Source organism: Cydia fagiglandana, chromosome 13 (assembly GCF_963556715.1).
Source record: "Cydia fagiglandana chromosome 13, ilCydFagi1.1, whole genome shotgun sequence".
NCBI lineage: Eukaryota > Metazoa > Arthropoda > Insecta > Lepidoptera > Tortricidae > Cydia > Cydia fagiglandana.
The window spans coordinates 7,286,676-7,305,022 of record NC_085944.1 but is presented as its reverse complement, the minus strand read 5'-3'; the positions used below and the strand labels follow the sequence as shown (position 1 = coordinate 7,305,022).

At 41.4% G+C, this 18,347-nt stretch overlaps 2 protein-coding genes across 2 annotated transcripts; both read left to right on the top strand.

The window, feature by feature from the left end:
- The first annotated feature begins 20 nt into the window (after positions 1-20).
- Positions 21-15,385, top strand: LOC134670170 (condensin complex subunit 1). The gene is made up of 23 exons (XM_063527863.1): positions 21-210; positions 435-548; positions 834-1,006; positions 1,480-1,652; positions 2,373-2,514; positions 3,088-3,183; positions 3,841-4,014; positions 4,152-4,313; positions 4,659-4,796; positions 5,122-5,487; positions 5,672-6,001; positions 7,365-7,565; positions 7,995-8,537; positions 9,177-9,350; positions 9,994-10,089; positions 10,292-10,407; positions 11,185-11,355; positions 11,806-11,890; positions 12,575-12,762; positions 13,760-14,024; positions 14,236-14,409; positions 14,946-15,054; positions 15,238-15,385. The coding sequence occupies exons 1-23, from the start codon at positions 93-95 to the stop codon at positions 15,318-15,320; spliced, it is 4,191 nt and encodes a 1,396-aa protein (XP_063383933.1). The 5' UTR covers positions 21-92; the 3' UTR covers positions 15,321-15,385.
- Positions 15,386-16,326: 941 nt separating this feature from the next.
- LOC134670166 (ADP-ribose pyrophosphatase, mitochondrial) lies at positions 16,327-18,253 on the top strand. Its single transcript, XM_063527859.1, has 4 exons — positions 16,327-16,645; positions 17,020-17,254; positions 17,363-17,511; positions 17,938-18,253. Exons 1-4 carry the CDS (start codon positions 16,423-16,425, stop codon positions 18,231-18,233), a joined length of 903 nt encoding a protein of 300 aa, XP_063383929.1. The 5' UTR covers positions 16,327-16,422; the 3' UTR covers positions 18,234-18,253.
- Positions 18,254-18,347: the final 94 nt, after the last annotated feature.

Here is an 18,347-nt window from a genome sequence, read left to right as displayed (position 1 = left end):
CGTAGCGAATATTAGTTCTACCTTACTTAAGGGATTAGGCAAATGTGGATCTAGCTTACTCTGAGAGTTGAACACTAGCAGTTGTCTTCAAAATGAGCCACTTTGAATTTGCAATACCTGTGCAAAAGGATGAGTTATTGGAGTCTCACGTCGGACAATATCATGTCGAAGATGTGGTGCAGATAAGAGTGCTTTTATCCAAACTACAAGGTATGCTCTTATATTCGTAAACGGCGGGAAGAAGTTGATAACTCTCGGGAAAAAATGGAAGAAATTTGATCCTTATGGAGTTTTATTTTAAGTTCAAATTTCTTCAACAAAATATCCCGAGATATACCCAACTTCTTCCAGCCGTGTACCGATATTATGCTTATCATGTCACTATCCAGTATTTTCATTTGTATAACATAGACACTACACTAATCCTCTTACAGATGCGGCAAGAGCGTATAATGCCGAAGGCGTCGAATACATACTGGAGCACTTTGACACATATTTTTCTATTATTGTCCATGGTAACAAGCTTGAATGGAACATCATCAATAAAGGTAAGTACCTTGTAGTGGCAGTGCGTCTAGATTGTTCGTAGGCAAGCCGTAGCTAAGTTGCCATTCCTTTTCTTCAAAAATTAAAAAAAAATGGCACAAGAGCCTGAATATCAGACAAGCCGATGGGAATCGAGTTCTATGGACGCTCCACAACTCGTACCTTGCACAGTTAGCTGGAAATAAACCTGACTTCACCTTCCCTGTATAAAAGTTTGTACGCAAAAATAGTCATACATCTTATTTTGTTGACTGTTCTTAAATATTTTAATTGTTTTATTTTTTAAGGGTTTGACCACCTTGTCAGAACTGCTAAGGCCTTGTGCAGTCATATTGAACTGATTATGCAGGATCAAGAGCTAGATGCAGATCTTAGAGTGAAGAACCTAAATATTGTGAAAATGGTCATGTACCTGTACACACAAATAATGAAAACTAAAGATGTTAAGTTAGCAGCTGATGTAAGTGTATTTATCATAACTTTATGTTGTAATGTAACTACATTGCTTTGAGTGTTCTTAAACTTTACAACACTTTTTTAAATTCTGGCATAATTTGTCCAAAAAAAATACTTTGTAGATGTAGGTACACCTTTTACTCCTTAGTCATTTTTTCTCCACACATTGTACCTATGTGTACTAATATGTTTTTATTTTAAATTAACTATTTGAATTCTGTCTGGCTTCAATATGCTCTTATCCCCCAATATTTTTCCCTAAACCCCTCCAATATTTTGGAAACCCTCAACTCCCTTGTCATCCTTATTCATATTAAATATTATAACCATCTTTAGAGTTGTTTCTTGGGTTGTTGGTCTTGAGTTCCACATAAGATGAGAATGAGGTGTGGCTGATCCAGCTTCATTTCTTTACGTATATATGAGTTATTATGAAATGTAATAAATAACGTACCTTCAATTTTTCCCATGATCTAGAACTCCACCAAACTCACTTTGGGCAAAAAGGGGAAAAAGGCAACAGAAGATGAAGAGTTTTGTGGCTGGACGGAATCTGATAAGCAAGCTGCTCTTGTGACTTTGCATTTATTGCTTCAACAACCTTTGAATCGCCTGTGGGACCCTCCACTGGCAGAAGATAACTTTGTAACGTAAGATTTGTTATATGATCCGTACATATTCAATACTAGACATGAGCGGAATATGGAATTTGCTAGTATTCTGTTAATATTTCGAATAAGCCGAACTATATAGTGCATCTACTATTTTGTAATAAACCATTCGAATACACTTCAATATCAGCAACTAAAAATTAACGTCTTATTAGGCAATTCCCTAAAACTATATACCCACCTACTAACCTATACTAAAATTAAGTGAAGCATTGCATATATAATAATTTATGAATAAGTTTATCATATTCCCTAAAAATAACCAGGTCAAAAGGCAAGGGGACAAATTTTCAGCCCTCACAAATAATCAAAACAGATTCAACATGTCTCACTATTATGTCTTAATGACAACGGGCGGGAAGATGTAAGGGGTGCTAAGCAGTTGTTTTGTTGACTTTATGTGAGGCCACTGTGCCAGTATCATAAGTGGACCTGCCTAGTAAAAATGTATAATAGTTATTTACGATACAAGTGCGAAAAATAGGAAATTCGAAACGAGTGGCGATAAATTAAAACACGACCGAAGGGAGTGTTTTAAATCGACACGAGTTGCGAATCACCTATTCGCACGTGTATCGTACAACGTTTTACAGTACATATGGCCCTTTAAACTTTTGACATCGCACGAAAAGTGCTATTTTACGCACTAGTGTGGGAAAATAGGACCATATGTACTGTAAAAGTATTTTTTACTTTTAGGATGGTTTCTGAACCTTGCTACAAAGCGTTAGAAGAACAGATAATAAAGAACAAAGCTGTGAGAGAGACGGTCTTCCAAGTACTTGGAGTACTCATAAAAAAATATAACCATGGAACTTCCTGCCTCATCAAGCTGGTGCAGGTGAGGATAGATTTAGGTGGCTAGGCTAGCTCTTTAGGCTACTCCCGCCTGTATATTTATAAATATGTATAGTTATTAAGGGCCCCCCACATCTAGCGTCTTTCGAGCGTCGGCGTCTGTCGGTGTCTGGTCAGCGCTATGGAAAATGACGTCGCTGCGCAGTTGCGTCGACGCTGCGTCGACGTTGCGTCGAGCAGCGGCCATAGAAATGTAGACGCCGACGCTCGAAAGACGCCAGATGTGGGGGGGCCCTAAGCCTCAGGACAGTACCTCAGATGAGCTTTGTGGTCAATGTAGGTAACATCAATTGTAAAAGATCAAACTCCTTAGAGGCTGGGCTGGTACCATCACATTCCACCAAAGTTATGCCATTTAGGGTCCTAGCTAAATTGGTTGTTCGATACTTACGCTATAGAATTTCCAATTTAGCAAGAACCTTAATGGCATAACAATCCCGTTACTGTACAACGAAATGCTGTAAAAAAAAAACTTGCAAAAATATTTTTAATTTTTATGTGCCATTGTAGTTTGTTAAGATGATTAATATTATTTATGCATGTTACGCATCCTCAGGTTCTTCAAATGGCGGAACACTCCGTGTCTCCAATCTGTGCTGGAGTTGTGCAGCTGACCAAAGATTTTGAAATAGGAACATTTGGACCTCAGATGGTACATATTTCTTGATATTTCTTTAAATATTCTATAAGGAATACGATATGCAAAACTTAAAGGGTTTTTATATAATTTTTCATACGGATGTGAATTCCTTTAGAATCTCAAGAACAGATTTTGGCAGTACATTGTTTGTTTTTTTTGGCTGTATCCATTAATTACATCACACGTTTAGGGGAGGGAGGGGGTCAAGAATATGTGACATATTGTGACATGGGGGAGGGGGGAGACACAAACTTTGTGACGTCACTTTAACTTCATCAGTAACCGAAAATTTATTTGAATTATTTTATTCGCTGTACATTTAAATAACAAGTTTTTAAAACGATAATCGTTTTTATTCGTTTAATTTTCTTTCCTACGCAGTTTTGGGTTATAAAATTACTAATATTTATATCGTCAGAAATATTTTGATAAAATATTAATAATACTTACTTACTTAATTCGATTTGGCGATTTCGTAGAAACATTGGGGAGGAGTTTGCCAAATGTGACCAAGTGTGACAAGGAGGGGGGAGGGGTAAAAAAACCTAGAAATTCGTGTGACGTAATTAATGGATGACCCCTATTTGCATAATCATATATTACAAAAGCTGTGGATTCCTCATGGAAGACTTAAACAATATTAACTACATAACTGTTTCGTTTGTATAGGTGCGTGAAATAGCAGAAGCCCTAGCGACGAGTGAGGAGGAGAACGCGGCTGTGGGCACGGAACAGGGCGCGGCCAGAAACTGCGGCGCCTTCCTGCTCGAGCTTACCAAGGAACTGCCCAAAGAAATGACCTCTGCTATTACCACATTGCAGTCATATCTGGAAAGTGATGAGGTAACCAAAAGCTACCTAGTTAATAGTGCCGCAATTGTAACAATTGTTACAAACACATTTTTTTTGTCTTTAGGTATTATATGTTCTATAACCGTATTATATTTATGTTGATAACACACGAATGTCTGATGTTACAGTCATACACACTACGTATCAGCGTGCTCGGCATGATGTGCGAGGCGCTCAGCGTAGAGCTACGCGGCGAGGGCCTGACCGACGAGCAGCGCGCCCAGCGCGACGACTTCCTCGACGACCTCTACGAGCACATGCACGACCTGTCCGCCTACGTGCGCCACAAGGTACGTGTGAGCGCTCAGCGCGGAGCTACGCGGCGAAGGCCTGACCGACGAGCAGCGCGCCCAGCGCGACGACTTCCTCGACGACCTCTACGAGCACATGCACGACCTGTCCGCCTACGTGCGCCACAAGGTACGTGTGAGCGCTCAGCGCGGAGCTACGCGGCGAGGGCTTGTCCGACGAGCATCGCGCACAGTCCTTAGTCAAAGTTTGTTATGTAATTTGGTGCTTTCGAAATGTCTAAAATAAATTCTACAGAATCCTTCCTGAAAGACGATTTTTAAAACAACGTATAGTGTTGTTGGTTAAAAGGTATTACAAATAATACTATGTCTGTTTTCGTACAGGTATTGCAGTTCTGGTGCCGCCTGCAGCGCGACAACAGCGTGCCCGTGACCAGGCAGAGGGTTGTGCTGGAACGCGCCATCGGCCGCTTGAGGGACAAGGCTGCTATTGTTAGGAAGGCAGCCATACAGTTGCTGAAGGTACCTACAGTGAACTCGCATGATGTCCTGTGATGTGACCATGCATAATAAGTTCTTGTGGCATAATATAATATATCTCTTTATAATCTATACATTTCTTTTCCAGCTTTCATTTATGTTATATAGGTAGAGTCAGACCAAGAATAGTCTGCAGCGGATTTGATAGCCCACGCAGTGAAAGTGTTATTTCAAACGTCAAACTTCTATGAAATCATGACGTATAAATGATACTTGCACTGCGTGGGCTATCAAATCCGACTCTTGTTACTCAAACCTTTATTTTGTATCTTAAGTATAGCTAAACGCTCATTACTATCTATTGTAGGTATTCTTGGAATGCAACCCTTTCTCCGCCCAATTGAAATTAGAAATATTAGAAGAACAACTAGAAACCGAGCAGAAGATATTAGACGATCTGCAGAAAAAATTGAATCCAGGGCCAGATCCAAAGCTAGTAGAAAAGTGGGAGAAAATTAAAGATGATATTGTAGCTGCTATTAACGAAGGAATGAACACTTTGACGCAAGACGAACCTGACCTATCACAGGCTTCGCTGGATAACTTGTATGACTCGATTAGAAAGCATTTACGAGAGAAGAACTATTTCAAGGCATACTTGATTGTTAAACATACAGAGAGGCAATATCCCGAAGCGAGGTATTTAAGGTGCAGCATGGAAAAAAGTGACCAAGTAAGTTAAACATCAAAACGTCCCCTAGTCTCCCATAATCGTTTATATTGTTTGTAAAACTGTAATGTTCACAAGACAGTCAACCGTTTTTTTTTTAGTTAGTTCATCAAGTTACAATACAATACAAATTCTCTTTATTGCACGGTTGTGCACTTCAAGTCAATCAAGTTAATTTTCATTTCAGGTGGAATATTTTGTGGCTCTCCTTAAGAACATTTTTGTAATACCAGACAGACGTCAATCTATAACACTAAGCCAGCAATGTGAAAACGAATTGGCCTTATACAAAAAGTTGGAAGAAAAGGAAGCCATAGTCGCTTTCTTGCAAGAGTCTGTGCATTTCAGTAGAATGGTTAGCGAGGCGGTACCTTTGATTAATACTTTGTTGATGTCTAAGCAGGCAGGGGATGTCAATGAAGCTATAGAATTCTTCACCACGGCACACCACTTTAATATTGAATCGGCCAAGACTGGTGTAGCTAACATGCTGTTGCTTGTATGGTCACCTGATCAGGTCAGTACACTCTCCACACTCTCATATTATCTTATGTTTTTTTAGGTGCACCGGGTTTACTTCATCTTACTGGTAATTGTTGTATTGGTACATAATAAGTCGCAGTTACAATAAACTGCACTGTCGAACTGCTAAGTCCAGTGGCGGATTTGCCCTAAGGCCCGGGCATAGGGCGGCAAATTGTGACAAAATTCGCTGATGATATGATGGGTGCTGCGAAAGGGGCTGGGGCCTAGGGCGGCGAAGACTGCAAACCCGCCACTGGCTAAGTAAGAAAAAATACTCTTTGACCACAAAAGGTATTTCAATAAGGACTGTATCGTTTATTATAAGTACAGATAAAACCTGGTCTAACTGTTGACGTGTGTATTATTTTGTATTACTATGTTCTTAAGGTATAATCTGGGGGTATTTTTAAGCCATATCTGATATAAGAAGGTTTTACATTTATTTTATTTTAGGGACTTTATGATGATTTTAATACCGTCTAGCAAATGTAATTTGGACAAGCCTATCGAGCTTAATTTGAGACTATTTCACCTTGGTACAATTTAAAGAAACAAAAGGTTAATATGCTGCCAAAATATGCCATCTAAGTGTCCTTTTCATGATTGCTCAATTGAACATCCACAGAATAAATGTGGTGATTTTTTATCTTTACATGAAAACGACTTTTTATGCAACGTTTTGGATTCCCGTCAATTTCTGACGCCAGCGAAATGAGGGAAACAGCTAAAAGAATCTACCGAAATCCAAAGCCTAACGGACATTCATGGCGTTGAACCATGGCTAGAACAGGTCGATAGAAACGCTCCATGATGGTTATATTGTATACCAAAGTCGGGGTTGTCGTAAGTAACATGCCATATTCTCTAAAAGGCCACCAAGCACAGATCCAAAACTTTTTTTCCAACTAAAAGAAATGATTAGACTATGCCCAGATGTTTCGCTTTACTAATCATATGTAATTGCTGTTTACATAGTACGATTTTTTTTGTGTAATATCTCGTCTTGTTCGCAAACCGTAAATTTTCTTGTAGTATTTGTCCAAAATCGTTGTAGTTACTCGGGAGGATTGGGTAAATATTGTCCAAACCATATGCTTTACGTGATCTCCCAGGACGAAATGTTACTTATTATTAAAGCACTAATTAAACTATATGTGTAATTTTTTAATAAAAATATAATACCAGAAAAAACGGCTAAGTAAAGTTGTATTCATAATAAACGATACAGTCCTTAGTTAGAATTGCTATACATAGTGATGGTACTAAAATCACCAAAGCATTATTTTCAGACTAAATTTCGTTCTTTGACTTTGTCACTCTTCCAAGTATATAGCAAATGTTTATAAATTGTACAGGAAAAACGGCAAGCCGTAGAGCGCGCCTACCGCGACATGTACTTAGAATGCGACAGCAAGCCGGAGCGCGCCCGTGCGGTCAATATCGCGCGTAAACTGGTATCTCTGGTGGCCACTATTGACCGCAGCAGCGCGCTCGCTCTGGACCATCTCGTGGACCAGTGGGTCGACAAGGGGGACATCACTCCGTCCATCATCCAGGTAACCTATAGTTTGGTTAGCGATAGGAGATATCTCTAGTGTCTCACGTGCTGCGGCGTCACTCTTGTCAGTTACTAAATTCAGGTGAAGGTGTGTGTGTGTAGTTTGGCATGACACTAAACAATAGTCAGAGTAAATCGTGCTGCCTTTTTCTTACTCTAGTAGCTAGTATAATTAGTATTATTACACAAAAAATAAATATAATAAGGAATAAGTATAGTTGTATAATTATATTGTTACTGCAATGTTTAACAAGGCAGATTATATTTATTAAATTATTGAGAAAACCTTATAAGTTTATTATTTTAAATTTATTATTTATTTCAAAATAATCGAAGCATAAATACTGATCCTACCGGCTGCGCCAATAACTAACTTACTGTTTCAGGTTTAAAACTGTATGTTTACAAACGTGTCACTCTTGTTTAGGTGTTCTGGGAGATGTTTATGAAGAAAATCGACGGAACCACAGATATGGACAGCTACGCAGCGCTGGCGCTCCTTGTAATGGTTTCCAAAGCCAAACCCTCCGTAGCACTCGCTAACCTCGAAGTCATACAAACCCACGGCTTGACGGGCGACTACAATTCCAGGAACTTGAGCGCCCAACTATTACTGTCATTGAGCAAGAAGAACAAAAGATATCCGGCTGATCATCAGATATTTACCTCAATTTACGATAGTTTGTTAGAAACGTTTTCGAAACTTAACAAGTTCACGTCGTTTGCGGCTTATTCTATCGACACGATTTACGCGATCTGCGATACGCCTGAGATTGTCTGCGCGAAGATATTAGCGGAAATGTATAGAAGGGTGCAGCAGGCGATGGTGAAACAGGGCGAGAATGAAGAGGAGGTTTCTCTGCCGGTTGAGCTGCTCACTCGCTTCGTGTTCGCGCTGGGACATGTGGCGTTCCAACAGCTCATCTACCTCGATGTGTCAGTGTACAGTGAGCTGAGGAGAAGAAACCAGGTTAGCCTAGCTTTGACGCTCCTTTATGTTAAAGTAGCTTTAGTTAAAGTAGCTTTAGTTAAAGTACCTTTAAGTAAGTAAGTAATATAGACGTAAATTTACCTTGAATAAAATTAACACAATAGGAACTGGTTGAAATTGAAACGACTTTGTGAAGAAGACTTTGTAAAATAATGCGTAAAAAATTCAAGCCTTTTCTATGACACATTATAAAATATATTCTATTTCTTTTTCTATTAACCTCCTAAAGGGGCCCACTGATTAACAGTCCGCCGGACGGTATCGGCCTGTCAGTTGTTCGGAACTGTCCAAATTTTGTTCTAACTGACAGGCCGATACCATCCGGCGGACTGTTAATCAGTGGGCCCCTTAAGGCCCAAGGTCCTACCTATAGTACTTATTCAGTAAAATGAAATTTAAATCATATTCGTTTGGAACAGAGTTGCTTTTGCTTTGTTTCGTTCAGTGTTTGACCAACGCATTTAGCAACGTCTTTCCTACATTGTAGGTTCAAATTTGTGTGGCAAATTTTGCATTTTTCTTTTGTATGGCTGGGCCTTTTTGTTATGATAATAATACCTATTTATTTTACTTGACCAAGTATATTTATATTTTTAAGCATAACCATTAACATTTTAGGTCCGTGAAGACCGCAAATTAGAGGAAAAGCGTAAGAAGAAAGCCGGTGCGTTCGCCACTCCAGCTCGGAAGGGGCGAGTGGAGGACCTGCGCCGCCAGACGCTCATGAACGCGTCCGGAGCGAGCGCGTCCAGTCGCGGTCAGCGCTCCGCTAGCGTCTCCAAGGGACCATCTGTGAGTGTACACACCTAATAGGGAATATTACTACAATGTTCTGCCGCTAGAGTGCAGCGCTAATTTGTTTAGTAAACCATAGAGTTAAACATATTAGGCCTTAAACAGTTTATTAACAAGTTTCCACTACATTGATGCATCAAGGCGGTTTGTTTACAGGTGGCCTACCGCAAAACGCGAAAATCGGGTATCGTCTTGGGTCGTTCCATTCGTTTTTCGTCAAGTTCTTAAATTAGTCCTATTCTGCTTTCGTCACCCATTCTACATTCGTCACAATCGTCGGTGGCTTTCAATGTAGAATGAGTGACGAAAGCAGAATAGGACTAATTTAAGAAATTGACGAAAAAAGAATGGGACGACCCAAGACGATACCGAAAATCGAAATATCTTTATGTGCCTCTGTATCGATCGAATAGGCAAGAGTGATAGAGAGGCATACACCGAACTTTCGACTGTCGTGTTTCACGTTACTGTGATTGGCCTAGTGACGCCCTCTACGCAGAGTTTTGCGTAATATTCCCTATTGTAACATCCATTGGTTGCTGTTTTTCGAGGTCGAAAGTCAATAGGTCGAGTCAAGTTTGAATTCGGTTTTACAGATTTTTTTTAAATAAAAATATTTATTTTTATACTTTTTGCCCAGACAAACACTACGATGACGGAAGACGAAACAGGGCTAGAAGGCGCGGTGGCGGACGACGCGGACGCAGAGTATGTGCGCGGCGTGTGCGAGCGAGAGGTTAGTGCTCATTGTATTTCTATAGTTTGGCAAAAGTCACTTTTCAGTGGAATAGACATAGACAGAGAGGATCATACTGTATTTTTCAGTAAGTATTTATTACAACCCCAAAAAATAGGGATGATTATAGTTTTATTTATTTTAGTATTTAAATACTCTGCTATCTCAAAAGCAAAATATCTGATTATTGAATTATTTTCAGATTGTGGGCGAGGGCACGGCGCTGGCTCGCTACGTGCCCCTGCTGCGTCATATCCTGGCTAACCCGGCGCGCGCGCCGCCCTCCTTACAGGCTGCCGTCGCTCTCACCTTCACTAGGTAACATTGCTCTCACAATATACGATTTCATAGTTAGACTCGCTATACCTGTATCGATACACACACAATCATGTATGTGCAAGACCACGTCTCATACATAATCATAAGCTACTTTTTCTTACCCAGTGACTCCGTTTTTAAGAAGACATGTGGCCCTTAATTTTCATTACCCTACATTTTTTTTTCTATGAACCATATTGCCTCTACGCTTCTTACACCACCAAAATTTCCAATGCGAATCACGGCCAAAGTCACCATATCCGTAATAGTTAACTTATAAATAATTCCTAAATTTACTTTTAGTACGTTACACTTATTCCGTTGGCTCAGCCACCCAAAATGAGACTGCCTCCAACACAAGACAGCGCCACTTTTCTCGGTCCTGTGCGACCTCTCGCCAATTGTTGACTCGAAGTTCGCGCAGATCCGCCTCCGCCATGTCGCACCAGGGGCGTCCGACAGGACGTCTTCCTGCTGGACGGCCCAGGTACGAGTATGCTCTTTTCACGTTCCGATCTTCATCATACAACACAAATCCTTTAAACGAGCAATTCTTGTTTATTTATTTATATGTACATATATATATTTCGGGCATCTCGGAAGCGGCTCTAACGATTTCGATGAAATTTGCTATATGGGGGGTTTTCAGGGGCGATAAATCGATATAGCTAGGTCTTATCTCTAGGAAAACGCGCATTTTTGAGCTTTTATATGTTTTCCGAGCAAAGCTCGGTCTTCCAGATATTAGTACATTACAACTCAATTTTTTTTTTGCAGATTCATGCTAGTATCGAGCACTGTGTGCGACGAAGGCCTGCAGCTGATGGTGACAGTGCTGACACGTTCACGGAATGTGGCGCTGCGGACCAATCTCACTATAGCGTTCGCTGACCTTACGCTACGTTTCCCTAATCTCACCCAACCTTGGACCCGCCATATCTACCAGATGTAAGTGCCATGAAATATTAAATTTCTTGTTATTATTATTTGCCATCAGCCAGGAGACAATTGTAGAATAGTTTGATAGAAGAGCAGCCGTACCATGTTCTACAAACATGCTTAGTAGATGTCCCATTATGGAAAAGCCTTATAACTATAAAAAAAAAGAAGTTTGGTTCATTTAAATACGAAGAAACTAGTATTTTAAGAGTGACCCAGGAGACCGTAATCATGGCAACGAGTGACAAGATAAAGTTGATTCACCCTTAAAATCCCCTATTAGTAATGAAACTCTCTGCCCGCGTCTTTATCTGCGTATGCATCGTTAAATTGCCTCTTAGACTTTCCATCTGCCTTATTTTTGTACCTATTTATCTTCCTCGTATAGCCTGTCCGAGTAACGCCAATCGGTGTCAGTTTTAACACCATACCTGCGATAAACTTAAGTTTTGTTTATAGCTTAAGCGACGAGGAGTTAGAAGTGCGTCAGTGCGCAGTGAAGATGCTCTCGTTCCTCGTGCTGCATGAGATGGTGCGAGTGAAGGTACCGTGCGTTTACTTGCCTAGTCTAAGGACTCATTAGACGATGCGAGAACTCGCATGCGAGTTTCATTACATTGCGGTTTTCGATCGGTCGGTTGAATTTTACGTAATCAACAGTCCGCAATGTAACTAAAATCGCATGCGAGTTCGAGCGCCGTCTAAATCAGTCCAAAGTCTTTCTATACCTACACGAGTTTTTTTTTCTTTTTAACCATTATTGACTCTTATATTAACGGTTTATAAAATCAGTCATTACTATCATTGGAAAAAAGTATCAACAAACAGTCAGAATACAGACAAATAGAGTAGGACCATACGGCCTGGTTTTTAAACTTTTTGATACATTCGACTACACATGAACGTCAGGGCACAGGATAAATAATAATACTACCGTACAGAAAGGACAGTTCCTACAAATAACAAAACCGAAGTTTGACAGCGATTCAGGGACGAATCATGCTATTTCTAATGTATGGTACTATCCCTTTCGGCTATTTAGGGTTGTCAAAATTCAAGTCATTATCTTATCTGTGGTCGTGCCTGCAAAAGGACGTCAAGTGATGCCAACCCTAATAATTGTTCGGAGCAATGCTGAGCCGAGCGGAGCTGAGTTCGCCCGAAAGGAGGAGTGTCCCCACTGGTCAGGACAAAGAATATAATACTGTGACGCTGATGAACTTTACAGGGCCAGATCGCAGATATGGCGTTATGCTGCGCCGACAAAGACGCAAAGATCGCGTCGATGACGCGTCTGTTCTTCAAGCAGCTCTCTCAGAAAGGCAACGCGCTCTATAACGTGATGCCGGACATCATCTCGCGGCTCAGCGACCCGGAGCTCAGCGTGCCGGAGGAACAATACAGAATTATTATGAAGTAAGTATAACACTAGCCTAACTTTCTAGCTCCGCGAGGGGGGCCCGTGGCTCTGCAGTGGGGCGAATATTTACTTTACAGGGCCAGATCGCAGATATGGCGTTATGCTGCGCCGACAAAGACGCAAAGATCGCGTCAATGACGCGTCTGTTCTTCAAGCAGCTCTCTCAGAAAGGCAACGCGCTGTACAACGTGATGCCGGACATCATCTCGCGGCTCAGCGACCCGGAGCTCAGCGTACCGGAGGAACAATACAGAGTTATTATGAAGTAAGTATAACACTAGCCTAACTTTCTAGCTCCGCGAGGGGGGCCCGTGGCTCTGCAGTGGGGCGAATATTTACTTTACAGGGCCAGATCGCAGATATGGCGTTATGCTGCGCCGACAAAGACGCAAAGATCGCGTCAATGACGCGTCTGTTCTTCAAGCAGCTCTCTCAGAAAGGCAACGCGCTGTACAACGTGATGCCGGACATCATCTCGCGGCTCAGCGACCCGGAGCTCAGCGTGCCGGAGGAACAATACAGAGTTATTATGAAGTAATAACTTTCTTGCTCCGCGAGGGGGGCCCGTTGGTCTGCAGTGGGGTGAATTGGCGTTGGTTATAAGGATGAAGTAAATGACTCGCTTTCGTTTTTGTTTTGAGCAATAAAAGAAGCCATGCAGAAATAAGACAGACTCACCAATGCACAATAGTATGAAATGCCTCCAGAAGTGATATTTGTTGTTCGGCTAGTTTTAATGCACTCCAAATCAGAGCAATACGGCATTTTTAGAATGTCAAACAGGTCAGTTACACGCTTAAGCGTCGTAGCGAACTGTCAATTGCCTGTGGTAAGATTGGGTTTAGCTAATTTTAATCTTGCCACACGCTTCAAGCGTTATGACTCTATAGTTTTTTATTATTTGTGGTTACGAGTCCGTCCCTAAGATTTTAGATAATGTTAGTTGATACCACAAATAAACGGTTCATTTAACAAATGCTGTTTTTTTTTCAGATATATCACATCGCTCATACAGAAGGACCGCCAGACTGAGGCCCTGGTAGAGAAGCTGTGCCAGCGATTCAAAATGTCTACAGAAGAACGGCAGTGGCGCGATCTCGCCTTCTGTCTGTCCTTGTTCAACTACAACGAACGGACGCTCAAGAAGCTTATCGAGAACCTGGACTGTTACAAGGACAAACTGCACTGCAATGGCGTCATGCAATCGTTCCACACCATTATGAATAATGCGTCGAAAATGGCTAAGAATGAAGTAAAGGTAGGTAATGTGTAAATTACGCTCTCGACGAGAAAGTTCTTTTGACTTAGGAGTCTTAGGATAACCTTTACCAGTCAACCATTGGCATTGACAAGTGCAAGCTATTCTTCCGAGTGAACTTTCCAGGTGCTCACCTGACGTTTACAAGATCGCGCTTTTAAAACATTCAATCATCCTACTTTATATTACAACATCGTATTTTGTGTGGCAGGCACTAGTGACGGAGCTAGGAGACAAGATAGAGGAATGTTTCGCGGTGCGCTCGCCGGCGCCGGGCGCGGGCGCGGAGCCCGGCGCGCCGCGCACGCCCGCCGCGCCGCGCGCCACGCCGCGCCGCAAGCCCGCGCGGCGCTACCGCCGCCGCTCCTCCTCCAGTCCTGACGAGGTGACACTTGATACCTTCACACTATATTTTCACTTTCACACACTAAAGTGCGGATTAGCAAGCTGAAGTGGCAACGGGCGGGCCACATTGCGCGCAGAGAAGATGGCCGATGGGGTCGAAAAGTGCTCGAGTGGAGACCACGGACTAGCGAGCGCAGCGTAGGACGTCCACCCACAAGATGGACGGACGACCTTGTTAAGGCCGCCGGAAGACGCTGGATGCGGCTCGCTTCCGACCGGTACGAATGGAGGTCCAAGGGGGAGGCCTATGTTCAGCAGTGGACGTCTTATGGCTGAGATGATGATGATAATGACTCTAAAGTAGACATGAGAAGACACGAAGTTGAACGCTGAGCCTCGACCTTCGTTCGGAGCGCGGCGACATCGACTTTTTTGTTAGTTACAAAATCCAGTTGCGCATCTGGCGAAATTAGTACTAGGTCTAGGGAGCAAATTCATTGCTCGCTATATCCCTAACTCGGCCTTTTTACTATGTGTACTAAAAATTTAATTTTTATTTTTGTATATTATTTTCAGAATGAACCACCCACTAACACTGAAGGTACACCTCAGTCAGTCAGAAAATCTAGCAGAAATGCCAGATCCAGAGTCGTCAAGGCGATTGCGAATGATTCCGACGAATCAGGTATTAACACATTTAACACTACTTTTTTTTTGTATTTACTCAAACTTACTCTATTGTTTTCCTCTTATCCCTCTTTGTGGAGGAAATTACAACTTCAGGTGGCCAGGCCAAAAAATAATGTACTTACTCATTACTCTTAGAATTCTTAGATGTAGTAATATGAAATAAAAATATCTGTTTTAGATGAAGAGGAGCAACAAAAGGAAGATGATGAAGTATTTAAGAAGCCCACTGCTAGGAAAGCAACTCGAAGAAGGAAGAATTGAGCTGTTACTGTAAAACACATGTTATGTTTAATGGTTTATGTAATAAAAAACTAAATGCATAAGTCTGATTTTACTGTGTTTTTAACCATGAGGTAAACATTATCCCCTAGAAAAAAGGTTTATGTAAACTACCTACTAGTTTTCACGGGATTATTGTCACTTTGTATCTAAACCCGCTTGCTATCTAAGTAGTTACTAAGTGAGACCTTAACATAGATATAGAACAAAAACGGAGTCACGAAAAGTTAATACTTTTCACCACACGAGCTCGTAAAGCCTCTTTTTATTCAACCCTTTGAACGCCACGTCTATCGTGTGCCCGCTGCGCGCGTCATCGTAAACCTTGTGGGATCGCACGAAGGTTGATATTGGGCTGTAGCCGCGCGCGTCAGTTGACATTCTTGGCGGTCTAAGGGTTAAAAAACTGACGAGCAAGTTGCACTTTATCCGGAAGAGTGAGCTACGAGTGTAAACATAATTGATAGTAAAACTACCGCCTACACTCGAATGTGCAAGTACAATAGTATATTCTTGTATTGAATATACGGCAATACACAATTCTTATCATATTATATTCTTTGATTCTTATCTTTAGTAGAACTTTTATGCGTGTAAACCTTTTGAGCTCCAGTCTGCCATTGCAGTGTAAAATGTGCCTTAATACTATGTGATGAAGTTTACTATTGCGTGTTAAGTACATAAAATAGTTCTGGCGGTCAAACAGCACCGCGCGGACAAGAGTACCAACCCAACGCAAATGATCCATTTGATCAGTGTGTGGAGCAAAGCAAAGAATACAAGTCTGGAGCAAGTAATAGTGCGATTGATGAGCATATATGCATAACGACGTGGCATCAACTTGCGCGGGTTACACGCGCCATGTGCAACAAAAAGTAGTTGAGTTGCCAGCTTTGGTTGCAGCAGCTTAAAAATCTAGCATTCAGATCTCAGACGTCAATGTCATTGTCATCACCATCAGTCATCGTCAGCTGCTATTGATATTTACAGTTGTTTTACTAATATTTTAACTGTGAATATCGTGAGCGTCGGTAAAGTGGCATTTAAAGTATTTACTGAGTATCACGTAAACCAGTCTGCATTCATGAATATCATTTTAGTTGGCCTTCTTTTGATGATTCGACCGGCACTCAGTATGATGATAACACACTTTAAATGCCGCGGCGGAGTCTACCCACGGTCGTCAATTGAAAGGTTCCCGGTACCTGATGATAAAGTGAGCTGGGCCGTTGACTACAAGGAATATAAACCACGCAATCATACTGCACAATCCATTCATGGGAAACCTTGGGCTGATCCAGAGATAGGTAAAGTTTTGACTCATTATAGAGCCATACCCAGTACCGTCTTTACCATAAGGGCACACGGGGCCCCATCGTCAGGGGGCTACGAAGGACAGACAGTATCACAGTAACATTATATTTGATTACTCATAATAAATAGAAGATCATAGTAGAAAAATGTTAGTTTAATTTGCTTTCTTTACTTTCCAAAAGGGCCCCAAATTCTTATGTGCCCCAGGGCCCGGGCATAGTTTAAGACGGCCATGGCCATACCACTCCTTTACCTGGATATGATGCAATCATCATAACATATGGAGTGGCGAATACTTAATACAGCATACAAAATAATAATACACAATTAAAATTGAAGGAAATTGAAAATTTGCAAATTTTTACAGGTGATCCTGAATTCAAACCAAACTGGAATCATTTAGACAAGAATGTTGATAGACAAAGTTACACAGGTCAATACAAAGTAGTAGATAACTATCCTCTCAATCCTATTGGGAGAACAGGCATCAGTGGTAGAGGAGTGCTAGGCCGCTGGGGACCGAATCATGCTGCCGATCCAGTGGTCACAAGGTGGAAAAGACTGCAGTCGGGAGAAGTGGAAATCGACAAGAATAGCAATAAGTATGCTAAGTGAATCATATATATTTCTGGTTTTGGGATATTGCATTCAATAAGGATATATTTTTGTGACTTATTTTATTCCAAAGTAATGATATTTGCCATTCCTAGGCCAATACTTCAGTTTGTTGCCATAAAACGAGGAGACACTGGTGAATGGGCCTTGCCAGGCGGTATGGTAGACCCTGGTGAGAAGGTGACCACAACAGCTGTCAGAGAATTCCGAGAAGAAGCTATTAACTCCCTTGTTATGTCACAAGGTAAAATTAATAAGTAGTAAGTGTTCAGACCTCTGAACTCTCAGAAGCTCTGATATCGATCTGGAAGTTTAGAGTAGCTGTTCTCCATTTCATTCAATTGGGGCACTTTGTGAGCTTCTCTTATAACCTTCTAGGTCCCAGATGCCCTTATACAGGACGAATTTCCACATTTATTAAATAAGACAAGGTTCCAAATTCAAGGAAAATAAAAAAAATCTGGGATCCAAGAGGCTATCTCGGGTACTGAGAGCTACTATACAATAGGAATTTATTGATCTGATAGAATACACAAGCCATTTATTATGATGACTCTTTGATGAATCTTATACTGTAGTACTGTACCATGTTTGAGATATTAATTATAATTTCAAATCATGAAAAACTTACGAAAGTTTATACCTATTTTAATGAAATTATCTGTTTTAGGTGAACTAAAGGCGTGGGAAGCCAAATTCGAATCGTTCTTCAGCGACGGCGAAGAAGTGTACAAAGGCTACGTAGATGACCCGCGCAACACCGACAACGCCTGGATGGAAACAGCCGCGTACAACTTCCACGACGACGGCGGGCACGTGGTCGGCGCGCTGAACCTGCACGCCGGCGACGACGCCGTCGGCGCGACGTGGGTCGACGCCACCCCGGACCTGAAGCTCTATGCCAGCCATAGTAGTATTGTTAAGGAAGTGCTCGAGCGGAGGCTTAATGCTTTTTCTCAAGTGTAAGCACGAGGTAGTAATCTCTCAGCTGCTGTATTGCTGACATGGATTGCCAGTACAAACAGTAGTTTTCGAATTTAAGAAACTGTCACACATTTTTGCAAACAAGTTACAAAATAA

Bases quoted from the DNA above. Each gene is read 5' to 3' on its own strand.
- LOC134670170 (XM_063527863.1), top strand. From the start codon at position 93: ATGAGCCACTTTGAATTTGCAATACCTGTGCAAAAGGATGAGTTATTG. The intron at 5,488-5,671 runs GTAAGTTAAACA...TTTTCATTTCAG, and splicing joins GCATGGAAAAAAGTGACCAA to GTGGAATATTTTGTGGCTCT. The intron at 7,566-7,994 runs GTAACCTATAGT...ACTCTTGTTTAG, and splicing joins TCACTCCGTCCATCATCCAG to GTGTTCTGGGAGATGTTTAT.
- LOC134670166 (XM_063527859.1), top strand. From the start codon at position 16,423: ATGAATATCATTTTAGTTGGCCTTCTTTTGATGATTCGACCGGCACTC. The intron at 16,646-17,019 runs GTAAAGTTTTGA...AAATTTTTACAG, and splicing joins TTGGGCTGATCCAGAGATAG to GTGATCCTGAATTCAAACCA. The intron at 17,255-17,362 runs GTATGCTAAGTG...TGCCATTCCTAG, and splicing joins ATCGACAAGAATAGCAATAA to GCCAATACTTCAGTTTGTTG.